This window comes from Cyprinus carpio, chromosome B3 (genome assembly GCF_018340385.1).
Source record: "Cyprinus carpio isolate SPL01 chromosome B3, ASM1834038v1, whole genome shotgun sequence".
Taxonomy (NCBI): domain Eukaryota; kingdom Metazoa; phylum Chordata; class Actinopteri; order Cypriniformes; family Cyprinidae; genus Cyprinus; species Cyprinus carpio.
Window position 1 is genome coordinate 32,409,540 of NC_056599.1, and position 15,541 is coordinate 32,425,080.

At 39.3% G+C, this 15,541-nt stretch overlaps 2 protein-coding genes across 2 annotated transcripts; both read right to left on the bottom strand.

The window, feature by feature from the left end:
- Positions 1 to 117: 117 nt before the first annotated feature.
- Positions 118 to 4,600, bottom strand: LOC109052625 (WAP, Kazal, immunoglobulin, Kunitz and NTR domain-containing protein 2-like). Its single transcript, XM_019070042.2, has 2 exons — positions 3,954 to 4,600; positions 118 to 3,061 (listed from the first exon to the last, which is right to left on the bottom strand). The coding sequence occupies exons 1-2, from the start codon at positions 4,155 to 4,157 to the stop codon at positions 1,547 to 1,549; spliced, it is 1,719 nt and encodes a 572-aa protein (XP_018925587.2). The 5' UTR covers positions 4,158 to 4,600; the 3' UTR covers positions 118 to 1,546.
- Positions 4,601 to 10,502: 5,902 nt separating this feature from the next.
- Positions 10,503 to 11,622, bottom strand: LOC109052638 (beta-1,4 N-acetylgalactosaminyltransferase 2-like). Its single transcript, XM_042721480.1, has 3 exons — positions 11,180 to 11,622; positions 10,866 to 11,091; positions 10,503 to 10,795 (listed from the first exon to the last, which is right to left on the bottom strand). The coding sequence occupies exons 1-3, from the start codon at positions 11,342 to 11,344 to the stop codon at positions 10,614 to 10,616; spliced, it is 573 nt and encodes a 190-aa protein (XP_042577414.1). The 5' UTR covers positions 11,345 to 11,622; the 3' UTR covers positions 10,503 to 10,613.
- Between the last annotated feature and the right edge of the window lie 3,919 nt (positions 11,623 to 15,541).

Sequence of the window (15,541 nt, forward strand, 5' to 3'; positions counted from 1 at the left end):
TTGCCATTGTATGGTTTGACAGAAAACACAAAACATAACTTTGTGTAGAAGGTAGTTAGTAGTACTTTTTTTTTTTATTTTTGTTGTTGTTGTGTAAGAGTATATATAGGGGGAAAGAGTGTAATGATTTTACAGCACAAAAAACAACAACTATGAATTAAAATAAGGTGCAAGAGTATTTAACATGTCATTTTTTTTAATGTTTAAGAATGACATGGCTTTATAATTAAAGGTGAAGTGTGTAATTTCTGCGCCACCAAAAAAAAAAATTGCAAAATTGACAGAATGCTCCCCCATTGGTTGGACAAAGAGCTATTGGTGAAACCAATGTTAAAGGGATAGTTAGTGAATATTTTTGGGTTCTGTCATAAATTACTCACCCTCATGTCGTTCCAAACCTGTAAGTCCTTCGTTCATCTTCTAAACACAGAACCCTTTCTAACCCTCCATAGACACGTTCAAGACCCAGAAACATAGTAAGGACATCGGTAAAATAGTAAAATGTTATGAAGCTACAAGAATACTTTTGGTGCACAAAGAAAACAGAAATAAGAGAAGAAATTGTTAAATAAAGTTGTTAATTTAGTTTTCTTTGTGCACAAAAAGTATTGTTGTAGCTTCATAAAATGAAGGTTGAGCCACTGATGTCACATGGATTATTTTAACGATGTCCTTACTACCTTTCTGGGTTTTGAACGTGTCATTTGCGTTGCTTTCTATGCAGGGTCAGAAAGCTCTCGGATTTCATTAAAAATTTCTGAATGTCTGAACTATCTGAACCTTAATGGTTTGGAACGTCATAAGGGTGGGTAATTAATGACAGAATTTTCATTTTTGGGTGAACTAACCCTTTACTCTTTACTAACCATTTTTGCTTCTCAAATTAGCAATGTGCACTTCTGTTTACACTTTTCCAGGGAATCAATATAAAAACAGGTTAAATTTAGAGAATTTAGAATCTTCATGCTACGATCCCTTATTAGGCTTATTCCAAACTGACACACTTAAGCTTTAATAAAATCTTCATGAAGGATAAATAAAATTTCAGGTTAGTAACGTTTAACCACCTGTTTCCACTGAAGGTTCACTGAGGCATTTGTTCTGAGACAGGTAGAAAGACTGGTTTAATACAACATCTGTGGCTTTTTAGTCAGACTAAAATAACTGGACTCACACTACAACACGTAGATGTAAATAAGGTAATACTTTCACATGAAATCATCTAATATATATGTAGTTCTATGTTTCATTCACACAGTGTAATCCACATATTTTGATCTCTCCATGGATAAGCAGCTCCATGCTGTGGCGGAAGCACGACATATGATTGTAGATTCTACAAGTCAAGTTTGTGAGTCTGCTTCCTGAAGAAAAGCAGGTGAGAGGCAGGCACGTTGGTTTAGGACGGGGTGTCCAATCCTGCTCTTGGAGGTCCACCTTCCAGCAGAGTTTCACTGTAGCTAACTTTGCAGGAAAGTGGCCTTTCAGGAGCAGGATTTGACGCCCCGAGTTTAGGATGTCCAGAGATTCAGATATCATAAGCGACCTAGTACTTTGTGCTGCTGAACTCCTTCAAAACATCACAAGTCTTTTTCTGGATAACCTCACGGAGTTTGCGAACCCTCCGTACGCTGGAAGTGGCCACGTAGCTGTCGGGCTGCAGCACTGCCATGCCATTGTGAACGTCCCCCATGATGATCATCGTTCCCTCGGCTCTCGTTATGTTCGGACAGGGACAGTTCCAGTCCATGTTGAGCAGCGTCACCTCCAGAGGTTCTTGGCCGAAGAACCGCAGCCCCATCTTGTCGTCCTTCAAGATCTCCTCCACAGTGATGAGCGCGTGGCCGGAGTCGTGGTCCTCGGTCAACTCCGAAATGTGTCCCAAAACCACAAAGTCGCTCTTGCAGAAGCTCGGGACCATCTTCTGCCGGGGTTTGCAAGGCTTGCAATTGTGAGTCTTGGGGAAGGGGCACATCTCCTCACAGGCTTCCTTGCTCTCAAAGTTGTTCTCGTTACCTCCGCAGCCTCCATAAACAAACGACTGGCATTTCTTGAGTGCGTGGCTGTAAGCCCAGCGTGGTTTGTAAGCCTTGCAGGGACCTTGTACACTAGGCAGGGAGCAAGGAGCAGCAAGCTCTGCTCCACAGGAGAGCATGCACAAGTCGTAGGTATCAAAATGGTTTTGGTTTTTATTGCACTGGCTGTAGGTGAAGGTAAAGCAATTGTTGCGCTTGGCTTCATAGTACCATTTCATGCTCTCCTCTCCACAGTCGCCCATATCGGGTGTTTTGAGACACTCTTCGGCAGGTAAGCGCGTTGAATTCCTGACTGGCTCTGTTTTGCTCTGCTCTCTAGGGACCACAGAGAGTGGGAAATGGGCTTGCACAGATCCACCCTGGTTTGTGGCAGTGCAGGTGTAGATGCCGGCATCCTGGAGCTGGGCGTTGTATATGACCAGCTGGGCGATGTTAGTAACTACTATGTTTCCTTGCACATGGTTGGGTTGCATTACAGTGTTCTCTTTACCTTCGATCTGCTTTTCCCACGTAATCGCCGGCTTGGGTTTTCCTGTGACCTCGCAGAGGAAGCTGGCCGTTTCGCCCACGAACACGAAGTGGTGTGCTGGGTTGCTGACCATGATGGGACGTTGAACGTCCGTGGGTGTGGTCTCAAGATGGGCGGTGGTGGGCCGGGCGGTGGTCACCGCTGGAAGAGGACTGGTGTTGGACAAGCTAAAGTGGTACCTGCAGGTGACTTCGGTGAGGGTCACGCCCCTGGTACAGGCCTCGGCATCCATGTAGCACTTGTTGTAGTAGGTCATGCCATCCGAGGCACATGTGAAATAGGGTTCCCGTCCGCAACGGTCCCGGCACTTGCATACTGGCTGTTCATCCCAGATTTCACACTCTGAACCCTGCTGGGTGCACATGAATTTGTCACAGGTGACCCCTTTGGGCATCCCCACTGGACCTTTCCTGCCCTTAATGTCCATGTAGCGGGCAGCCACACAGCTCTTGTGTCCGCAAACATTTGGACAGCATTTCTCGAACGGCTCACAGTCCTGAAGGAACAAAATAAGACTCATTAGGAGTGCGCCCAAAGTTTGTGGAAGTTATTAGCATGTCCATTTTTTTTTCAATGTTAGCATAGTGTAAAGGCTAAATATATATATATATTTAGCGTTCAGAAAAAAAACTTGCTTTTTTATAATATTAACATTATATTATTTTGCTGCCAAAGATAAGCTGCAAATACACCCTTACAAAATTACCATGGTGGTTACAGCCAAACACACACTGTTACTACAGTAAAATCACAAAATATTTTTAAAATGAATATCTCCATATAGTTTTTTTTCTGTTATTTTTCTGTCATCTTTTCTTTTGTTTGATGACAGTGTTGGCTAATATCAAATAACATGTTTTCTATCTATCTATCTATCTATCTATCTATCTATCTATAGATATATTCATCTGATCAAATACAAATACAATGCTAACCATAGTTTCTACAAAAAAAAAAAACAGGAGAAAAAACAGTTATTAGAATTATTATTAATCATAAAAAACTATTATTTTTATATTTTCATAATTTTTCTGTCTCTTTGTTACTTTTCACCACAGTTTTACTATAGGCTGACAAGAATTATGACACTTAGGTGTAAAACTATGCATGGTTACCGTTGTAAATTTATTCAAATATACAATGCTAACCATATTTTCCCTTTAAAATATTGTCGTTACAAATCTACATTATAAATTAACATATTAAAACTACAAATGGTTTAGACGATGGCAAATGCCACGAGACCGTAGTCTCAATTTTACGAAAACTAGAAACTGCAGTAATATATTTTAGCACTAATATTACCACAAAAAAAAAAATTTTTCTCTTTCATTTACAGCCATATGATACAAACAGAGAGATGTTGTAATGGAGCAGCTTCGCTTAACCTGGTCGGACTCGCACTCTCGGGTGCAGGTGCTCATGGCATCCACCCACAGGTTGGGGTTCATCTCGTTGGGACACATTCCCGCGTGAGAATAAACCACTTTGGACAGGGTCATTGGCATCGCTCTGGCGCGTAAGTCCAAACGCAAGACGCAGAACTGTCCCAACAAAAACCAGATCCATCTGGGAAACAGCATCCACCACATATCCACGCGAAAAAATGTCCTTTCGAAGAAGAAAACGTTCCAGGGGTCAAAAACCTGCGCAGACACTTCCCTGTGCGTATAACAGGGCACAAGTAAGTGGGGACCCCGGCTGAAGTGGAGGACGTGTGCTCCGCTCAAGAGGTTTGTGGAGTGGAGGAGAGGTCGATGCGCGCGCGACGTTCATCAGCGTCGGGGGATTAGAGGTTGCGTGTTCAACCCTATTACTAAACATTTCATATACTTGTAAACAAAGGCTAACTACTCTTTTTTGCTAATGTTGTTTCGCACAGTGAAGGGTACACTAACTTCTCGAATGTCTTTGAAATATAAGGCGCAGAGAGGCACCTGCGTGACGCACTAGAGCACCTTTTAACTCTTCACTACCCAGCAAGAAGTCGTCGGTTTGGAATGGACAGCTGTTGTCTACTGCATAGTGTACACTGAAAACTGACCACTCAGTTTCTTTTAAAGTAGCAAGTGAAGCTCTAGCAGTATGCAAAGATAAACATTTCAAACGGTATGTTGCCACACTCGTCGATGTTCAAATCATATCAAAATGGTGTACACTTGAATGCACTATAAAGTTGGAATTACGAGAGGAAAACTTTCTTTAAAACCTGACGGTCTGAGTCGAATGCATAGTTAAAAAAAGTGAACTAATTAGTTGGAACTAGTTACATTCAGTGTTGAGTGTAATGCATTACTAAGTACTGTAATTTAATTACTTTTTCCTTTGAGAGTAAAGGGATTACTGTAATTTAATTACAGTTACGTCTGATGTAATTGCATTAAATACTATATAGAACAATTCTATATAAAACAGTAGTGGATTTAATATCAAAATCTAACATCTAATGTTAAAATGTACATTCTTAATATAACCTTCTCTCTTTAAATACTATGGTCAGTTCAAGAGTAATTTATTCAGTTTTATATGTTTTTTTTTTTTTGTTATTATTGTTCAACTGCTCTGATATGGGATTTAGAAAGTGATTGGTAATAATTTAGTAATGCAGTGCTTTTTGGAGAGAGTAATTAGTACAGTAGTCAGATTACACCATTGATTATGTAATTAGCAGCTAGTATTTAATTACTTTTTTAGAGTAATGTAACCAACACTTTTCACAGTAAATTTATTTGGTATGGCATTTAATGTATGGTTAAATAATAATAAGATAGATAAACCTTGCCAGATACGAAAACATATACTACTTATTTATTTAAAATATTTAGGCTAACTAAAAAATATTTTTTTTTGTATGTTTGAATAATTATAATTTTTATTTATTTAAAATATTTAGGCTAACTAAAAAATATTTCAAATATATATATATATATATTATATATAATATAAATGTATAATACAAAATATTAAAATATTTTCAAAGTTGTAAATAAAATATTATATACAAGAAAATACTATTTCAGTCTTTGTACTTTAAAATGTAACATTTCATTCAATGTTACTTATCTGTTTTCTTTCTTTGTAATTGTGAATATAGTTAAAATTGTTACATTGTAGCTTAACCAAACTATATTTCCCATAATTTTTGGCACCAAAGAATAATTAAATGTTGAAAATATTTGGAAACTTAAATACAGTTCAAAAGAACAGCATTTGTTTGAACTACAGCCTTGCTAAATAAAAGTAGTGTTTTCTTTTTTTAAAGTCTTACTGACCCCTAATATGTACACTTAATGGTAATGTAACTATATTATAATTTGAACATACATAATATCTGACTGCCACATGTAAGTAAACATGAATTTTAAAAGTCCAGTCTTATAATACCAATAAACACACTGCCACCAGGAACATATTCACCCAAAAGTTAGTCTGTGTCCCATCTGACTTTAGCAGACATGGGAACGTTACCTCCAGCTGTGTGGGTACAGAGTAGAGGTCACGTGGTTCAAACATACAGCCAATGCTGTCAGCAATAAACACCAGACTGCAGATGAAACTGGCTTACAGTGTTTTTAGTCTCCCTATATAGTGTCATCAAAAGCAGACAAAATAAGATAGTCACAACTCTCTAAAAAAAAGATTAAAAATATATGATAGTCTGTTGAGCTCTAACTGAAATCCTTTCAATGAAACAAAAACAATAATGAAATCACTAACTATATAAATAACATGTGGCTACCGAACTGACCTGGAATCACATCAGTTCCATCTTTTATAGACATTTCTGAGAAAGCAGGTTCAATTTCGACAACTTATGAATTTACAGGCAAAAAACTGAATCAAATCCATCTTTTGTATTGACCCTGGACCACAAAAGCAGTCATAAGGGTGACTTTTTTCAAATTGAGATTTATGCATCATCTGAATAAATAAGCTTTCCATTGATGTATGGTTTGTTATGATAGGACAATATTTGGCTGAGATACAACTATCTGAAAATCTGGAATCTGAGAGTGCAAAAATAATCTAAATATTGAGAAAATCGCATTTAAAGTTGTCCAAATGAAGTTCTTAGCAATGCATATTACTTATCAAAAATTAAGTTTTGACATATTTACAGTAGGAAATTTACAAAATATTTTCATGAAACATGATCTTTACTTAATATCCTAACGATTTTGACCCATACAATGTATTGTTGGATATTGCTACAAATATACCCCTGCCGCTTAAGACTGGTTTTGTGCTCCAGGGTCACATTTGAATGAATTCACAAGTCCATCCAGAACAGTTTGATATTTTGAGAATGACACACTATAGTGCAATATGACAGAAATGTGCAGCTGTCTCCGTTTTATTTTGTGAAACATGTAACACCTTCACTAAATCAAAGCACCGCAGCAGAGGAGTGATTTAACGGCACTTCCACTTAAGCTGAATCTTTTGTGTAAACTTATGAGCTTTTTGAAAGGTATTAACGCTGTCTGTATGCCGGGGCTCCCCACCCGCAGGAAGGGTCATAAAAAACAATCAACATGTTATTACCTCTCATAAGCTCATTATATCGTCTGACGTGCACACAAAAGAGTTAGCAACACTCAGCTGAGCTTTGTTTTAAAAGTTCTTTCTAGAAACGAGCCGCCACCACACACATGCAGCAGGGTGACCCGTGATTCAATGTCACTGTCCATTCTCAACACAGCAGGCTGTTCTTATGCAAGAGGTGCTGCGCTCCTGAGGTGCAGAGTGTGTGTTGCTACATCTGGAGAACACATGCCATCTGTTTTCATTTGAAAAAGATTTGCCTCAGACCTACTGTGTTTATAGGCAAAATATCCACTATGTAAAACGAAAAAAGCCACAATTAGGAAGTGAAATATTTATATATGTTCCATCTCGTTAAACTATCTATCTATCTATCACTATGTAAAACGATCGTTATCTATCTATACTATCTATCTATATTAGGAAGTGAAATATTTATATATGTTCCATCTCGTTAAAATGTATACACACACAAATATATACACCGATATATTGCTTTTGTAAGGTTCAGAAATTCAGTGTTGCATGCATATTAAAGAAATGTAAATTATATATACTTAATAATTAAAAAACATAATTATGTATATATTTAAAAGCTAGTATTTTATATACACAATATTTATAGTACATTAACATTTTAATCTATTTCATATATATTTTTATTTAAAAACATGTATGCTTGTATATTTATATACATTTTTAAATGTTTTAAAAAAATGTATGCACACGCACACGCGCACACACACACATACACACACACACACACACACACACACATATTTAATAATAATGATGTATATATTTTATAGTTATTATTCTGTATTCACATAATGTAACATTTCAAGAACAAATCTATATATGGATTGTAATATATATTATTATTATTTTTATTTTTTATGTGTTAAAAAAAACTTTACAGTGAGGTTCTGTTTGTGAACTATCATAATGAATTAACAATAAACAATAGTGTATTTATAAATGTAGCAACTTAATATATGCTATAGAATTTATTATTCATATATATATATATATATATATATATATATATATATATATATATATATATATATATATATATGTTACAAACAATTAATAAACATACATATATACACGTATGTATATATATATCCACACACACACACACACTTTTTTCCTTTATGCATTTCATCACTTTGTCTTATAACTGAATAGTTGAGGTTAATACGAGACAGCTGTTCCCTGATCAGCAGAGTTTGCCACATGCAGCTGGATGTCTGGTTTTGAGACAGACCCACTGAGAAGGCAGGTGTTTACTGACAACTGAGCGAGATCTCATGCTAGTTTCACCATAAGGGGCAAGAGATGTGATGTGGTATGAAAACATGAAACGATAACTCCACCTTTTGAAAGTTCAGATGCGAAACCAAGCTGAGAACACAGTACTTTCAGGAACTTTCCTGGTTTCGCATTTTAATAAAACCACAGTTGTTGATACGCTTTTCTTCTGATACTAGTTACAATGGATAGTTTGCATTAGAACACTGACACATTTTTTTTAGCTCCTGCACAAATACAAGGATTCTAGTGTAATTTCCCGCTGTCTGGAGAGGCCTGCATGTTCGTGTGATCTATAGCGTTTCCCTTAAAATGTGCAACTGAGCGAAAGAGGTCAAAGGGCAGTTGGTGAACCGAGTTAGTCCCTGATTTCTCATATAGGTTGATGCAAAACAAATCGAAATTGAAATAAAACTTCCATCATGGTTTCGGTATAACATGACACCAATCTTGCAAAGAATATTGTATTATTATTTTTAGAAACATCAGCATTTTCTTAGTACAACTGACTGTTAGAGGACTATTGACTGCTCCAACCGAGAACATCGTCTGCATTAAATCTTAAGATTTATGAAAGCTCTTGGCAACTTCTCCTCCTTTGTTCTTCAGTGAGCATGACTAAAACCCCTATAGGCAGTTTTATATGTGCAATTTAAACGAGACGTTTAATTACAATGCAAATCTAACAAGGTGTTTTGTTTATTTATTCTCCATTCTTCTGCACTATATTGCCTTCTGAATTTTAAACTTGAATTTCAAACTAGTGAGAACACATAATTCATCTCAAACTCTGATCCAAAGCTAAATTTGGCATCTTATATGCTGGTGACTCCATGTAGTCTAGTCCAGTAAATCTGATGTGCTGTGTGGAGCCTACAGAAGAGTTTAATAGAGTGGAAACACTTCCTTCCTCCTACAGAGAGCATTAGCGCTGTCTGGTCTGGAGTCTCATTTCTACAAGACGAAGCCTGTCCTCTATTGGCAAACTTCAGCAATGGCATGTTGCACTGATTCTTTTCTTTGTTAAACCTAAAGAAAGATATGTTTAAGCCATGAACATTTGATCTCACTCACTTTTTTCAAAGTTATTAAAAAAAAAAAAAGAAAACACTGTTCTTGTTGTGTAAGAGTACTGAGAATGTATAAAATAATCAAATATTGCAAGTCAAGCTGTATTTGACCTCTAGAACATGACTAATAAAAGTTTCCCTAACTTTTAAATCACCTATCTTCAAAGGGTTTAAAAACACATTAAAAACATCAGTCACTTTTTGGGGGCAAAAGGCAAAGGGGTGTATGTTTGTTTTTTCACTGACAGTAATTCCATTTTGCCAATAAAGCTTTTACTGCAGCGATTCTGTCACTTTTCTTTTACATTTCATAAAGTTCTGATGGCTCCTTCACTATGCAGTACACATACTATCTTAAATGAACCCACACATTAACACAAATGTTCAGCTGACTGAATTATTATTATTATATAAATGTATCTCATATTATATGCTCTATACAGGTCGCAATGCCATTTTTGTAATGCCAAATTTTGTCTATGCACTATAATTGATTATATGTTCCTGTTGGATAGAAACTAGTGCTAATGTTTTGACTGAATGACTTGATTGTATTTATTTAACAAAATGTAGTTTTGGCCAGAAAAATACAAATTTGGCTAATTGTGTGATGTAGGTGTGTTGCTGTGCTAAGAGTTTAGAAAAAGTATGTTAAGTATTGGTAAACGCTTGTTAGCAATTGAAAAAAATCTGTACTGTCCAACAACAAATATTTTACCACAATGTATATTTTAGTCAAAATTATTGCAGTCCTATCCTATTGCGTTTCATTTATTTTATACACATATGTGCATCAGTGCAGATTCAGTGCAGTCTGTGTTTAGAAGCCACTCACTTTCTGTCAGGATGGGCCATTATGAAAATTGGAAATGCTTTCTAACATTTAGGTCTCAAATGCTGCACACACATCTGTCAAAGCAACTAACAGTGCAGGTTATGCTTATGCATTTGTTAGAAGCACTTGCTAGAAAGCATTCTTATGTCAACTTAGGTCATGCAGCTCACTCTCTGTCCTCCACTGTTTGCATTATCCATTAGGTGACGTGACTGGCAGATGTTTTATGATTAATCGATAATCAGATTTGATTGTTTTCAAAAATAATCACAAATTATTACTATTCAGTACTTGATGTAGTTAAGATAGTTCTTAGAGAAATGGTGAGCCAGTTTTCGCTCTTCTTCAAGTTTTCCTTGATTCCTATAAGAGTCATATGTGTCCTGTGCCCGATGTATCTGGTGACCAACAGAAATGCCTTTACAAGAAGCAACCATCAGCTTGCCAACTCCATCAATGAAGAACTCTGAAGTCAGTGGTGATAATTCAAAGATGAGACATGGAAACAAATCAATCAATGAAGTTGGTACACTTACCGGTGTGACCGACTCTTTTGAGGAACGGATCAAAGCCAACCCTTTGTACAGCATCAGTACTAGCCAAGAAATAATTAACAACGTCATCCACTAGAAAGCAGCCATCATTACTTGGAAGTGGTTGATGCAACCCTTTAATACATCTTAGGCAGCCGCCGTCACTCTCATCTCCCTCGTCATACTCCAGAACAAAGTAGAACTGGTCCCCCAAAACCTCACCACCAAGCTAATCAGAGAAAACAAGCTTTTACAACAAGTATATATTGCTAAAAGACTTTTCACTAGTTCGTAAAAGAATATCCATTCATACTTACAACATCTAGTTCTGGAAGCGCTTCCATAATCTCCACAAAACTCTCGATCTGTGTCTCATTCAAGAACACAAAGTCGTCATTAACCCACAGAAAGTATTTAGTTGTGAGTTGAGATACAGTCAGATTTCTGCCTGCAAACCAGCCCTGAGAAGTTACCATAATCATCAGCAGTAATAAATTACGGTTATAAAAGCAAAATCACACCAACAATCCTGTGTTGGTCTCTTGCTAGCGTGATATTGCTAGTTGTAAAAGATGTCTAACTGAACTTTTAACTGAAATCTTTCTAAAACATTGAGGCAATCAATTGGCTAGCATGTATCTTGTAACTAATGTTTTAAGCAGTATTAATCCTGCCTTCTCACTGTGTATTTGCGCAACACACTTTAGTACATATTGTAGGCCTAAGTGTCTTTCCTGTTTAGATAGCCTTTACCCAGGTCTGATGTGGTAGATGGTGCTGGTGTAGGTCACTCTGGACAGCAGATCGTTGAGTTATGTGAGGTTGCTGGATGAGATGGTCAGTTCACTCTGACCCTGTCCCTCCACCTGATCTGCATCCAGAAGATCTTCCACTGAGATCACTCCACTCTTCACACTCAAAGACAACTGCAGACATGACTGTGTTAATACAAATGAAGAACTTTAAGTTCACATATAGAATAGAATCTGAAATTAAGAATTTGTATTTAACACTTAAATATGATTTTATGGTGAAAACTGAATTTTAAAGTGCATGATTTGTGAATGATTACCTCATACACTGAATAAAAGAATTGGCTTAGAAAAATTTTCACCCAGAAATGGATAATTTCATAAATTATAACATCATTTCTGTAATACTGAATTAAACATGAAATTTTGAAACGTCACGGTTACGTATGGTAACCCTTGTTCCCTGAAGGAGGGAATGGAGACGTCACGTCGGTGACCGATGGATTGGGATCCCTACGAAAACGCCATGGGTGCTGCCTCTTCCAGTGCCCTGTGCGAGCCGCCTGCGCCCCTATTTGGTGTAGGCCGGGGCTCGGAACTAGTAGTTCCACTCACCACTGTCAAACCGCTACCTCACTGGATGAGATTGGATAACACTGGGAAAATGTACCCGTTCTGCTTGGAACAGAGACGCTGCAGAAACCCCATCCTTCCTGAAGGAGTTTTCGTTAGCAAACACACATATAGCATACGTTAAGGTGTATATGGAAAAATTTTTGAGGTGATTAAAACTCTCTTGGTAAGGCAGAAGTCTGACCTCAGAACCTTCCAACTCCAAAGGAGGAGGTGGCAGGCGAGTTGTGACATGTGACGGGAGCGCAGACCACCTTGTAGGTTGATGTAGGTCTATGTCGCTGTGTTGGCTGTTTCGGTCCAGCACTTGCTTGTCTCGCAAGCGACCTTTGAGACAGTTCAAGGCAAGGTGCACTGCTAACAACTCTAGGCAATTGATGTGCCAAAGCAGCTGCAGAGGCCCATCCAAACCCCTGAGACTGCATGCCCGTTGTATGTGGCCCCCCAGCCGGTGGTGGAGGCATCCGTGTAAACCACAGCATGCCTGGAGATCTGCTCTAGGGGCACCCCTGCCTGGAAGAATGCAAGATCTGACCACAAGGTGAAGGTTTGGCGACAGGCCAGTGTAACTTGGACGCGGTGAGTGCCGCACTTCCATGCCCACCTCGGGACTCGGCCATAAAGCCAGTGCTGTAGCGGTCTCATATGTAACAGGCCGAGTGGTGTAAGTGCCACTGCAGCCACCATATTCCCCAGGAGCCTCTGAAAAAGTTTCAGTGGGGTAACATATTCAAGCAGGCTAGCACCGACCACACACGTTCCTCTGTGAGGCGTTCTGTCTGTTTGACTGAATCCAACTCCATATCGAGAAAAGAGATCCTCTGCATCGGGGAGAGTTTGCTCTTTTCCCAGTTCACCCGAAAGCCCAACAGGCTGAGGTGCCAGAGCACCAGGTCCCTGTGCTCGCACAACTGATCCTGAGACAGTGCTAGTATCAGCCAATCGTATAGATAGTTGAGAATGTGAACACCCTGCTCTCTGAGGGGAACAAGAGCTGCCTCCGCGACTTTTGTGAAGACACGGGGAGACAGGGACAGCCCGAAGGGCAGGACCTTGTACTGATATGCCCGTCCTTTGAATGTAAACCACAGAAAAGGACTGTGGTGCGGAAGGATCGACACATGAAAGTACGCATCCTTCAGGTTGATCACTGCAAACCAATCTCGGGGATGGACACACCCGAAGAGGCCAGCTGCATCAACATCTTGAACGGTAGCCGATGAAGGGCCAGGTTCAAAACTCACAAATCCAAGATTGGTCCTAACCCACCCCCTTTCTTGGGTATAGTGAAGTAAGGGCTGTAAAACCCTGCCATCATAATGGCTGGAGGGACCGGCTTTATCATGTCCTTCACCAGTAGGACTGCGATCTCTGCCCACAGAACATGGGCATACCCTCTCGGCAGCCCGGGAAAGCATAACTGCCATCTTCGGATCCGATTCAGGCTTTGCCACCATCCCGGAGGGCAGCAGCACGGCCAAATCTTCATCTGACAGCTCTCCCTCCGATGCTGAGATCGACATCTGGTCGGGGGGAGATCCACTGGATAACGCTGGTACGGTCTTTGAAGAGGGCCCAGCGCGTTCTGTGGGTCGCTCCACTGGATCGGAAGAGCAAGCGGAGCAATGTCCCCAGAGGTTTAGTTCCTTGCGGGGTTTGCCACCACTGTAACCCTCAAACCACTTACTGCCAGAAGTGGTTCTCGTCTGTCCACCAGAACGATCCCCAGATCGCGGCAGAGGCAACGGGACTCCACCCCCCCTGGAGGTAACGGAGCCTGGTTCGCAGCTCTGAGATGGTCATCTTCCTGCAGTGTGAACATGATGCATCCACGAAGGCCAGCTCAGCGTGCTTGATGCCCAGACACGTGAGGCAGCGATTGTGACCATCGCCAGGTAATGACCGCACCCAGAAATGCATGGGTGAAGCGGCATCATTATAAGGACGATCCGTCGTCTTTATAAAGACGCACCCGTGGAGCTCTTTAAGAGGAAATTGTTCTTTAAGAAATGCTCTTTTAGTGCTGAGGTGCACAGGGGAGATGGCCGCTTGCAACACAACAGGGGGTAGTGCAGCCTGAAGTGCGCAATCCACTCGACACTGGAACGACCGCCGCTGAAGCGCCGTCTCGCAAACACAGGAAGCTTAAGAGAGCGTGCTGAACTCATAGTTCACAGCAGACACAGTTGAGCAGGATGATACTGTCGCTCGGCTCTGAAGCGAAAAGCTGGTATGCATTGCACCTGCTGCCTTCTTATACTCACACTGTGATCAGCGGTAGCTGGATGCAATAATTGCATGCCAATGTGCATTGGCTCGTTTAGTTTACACTCAAAGTAGATTGGTCTATCGAAGCGATATCCCAAATCGTCGGTCACCGACGTGACGTCGAGAGTGACCAACTGAAAGGGAACAATATTTTCTTGTAAAACATATTTATTTTATTTTCAACTTCAAAAAACCTTTTTTTTTCTTACAGTGTACTTGGGCTTTTACCTACAATTGTCCTTAAAAAAACAAAACAAAACAAAAAACAGCACAAATAGCATTGTTTGCTTAATCTTGTACACCTCCCTCTTGTTGGTTGTTATACCTCTCCCTTGTGTTTGAAGAGCAAAACCTGAAATGATGATATAAAAACACAATTCACTAAATGGATCAAAGGAAATAATACTTTTGTAACATTTTTATATTCTAAGCAGCATATAAGGTGAGGTTTCACTCAGTTAAACAACACTCCTAAACATGACTCAGTTTACAAGGAATATAAGTTAACCTGGTATCAAACGTTTCTTCAGAGGAGCTACCCTGAAACCTGTCATTGGATATTGGAGAGGAGAGTTGGCTGGGGCAATAATAATATCTGTGTTTGTCTTCCTCCTGAAAAAGGGCATGAAAAATACCACAATGTTGGAAAAACTGTACAAATGGCTCCCAGAATGTCTAATGAAAGAATGATAATTGGAAAGTTTGAATGCACCCTCGCTAAGAGATAATATAATGGAGCAAGTCAATCCTCAATGAGAGGTGTAAGAACAAAGATAAGCAGATAAAGGACTGTTAAAAAATCAGCAAATGCGGATTTAAAGTTACACTCATGACAATGATAACATGACATGGTGTTGTGTTAACAGGACTGTGGGCAAAATGAAGAAAAATCCAGTTCAACCAGTTCAAGTTGATTCTGATTCTGATTGGTCAGTCGCGACCGACTGTATAAGGTGACAGAGAGAGAGACAGAGAGAAAGAAGGAAGGAAAAAAGAAAGAAAGACATTTTGTCAAGAGTGACGATT

Bases quoted from the DNA above. Each gene is read 5' to 3' on its own strand.
- LOC109052638 (XM_042721480.1), bottom strand. From the start codon at position 11,344: ATGATTATGGTAACTTCTCAGGGCTGGTTTGCAGGCAGAAATCTGACT. The intron at 11,092-11,179 runs GTAAGTATGAAT...TTCTCTGATTAG, and splicing joins CGCTTCCAGAACTAGATGTT to CTTGGTGGTGAGGTTTTGGG. The intron at 10,796-10,865 runs GTAAGTGTACCA...CACTGACTTCAG, and splicing joins CAAAAGAGTCGGTCACACCG to AGTTCTTCATTGATGGAGTT.
- LOC109052625 (XM_019070042.2), bottom strand. From the start codon at position 4,157: ATGTGGTGGATGCTGTTTCCCAGATGGATCTGGTTTTTGTTGGGACAG. The intron at 3,062-3,953 runs GTTAAGCGAAGC...TTGTTCCTTCAG, and splicing joins GAGAGTGCGAGTCCGACCAG to GACTGTGAGCCGTTCGAGAA.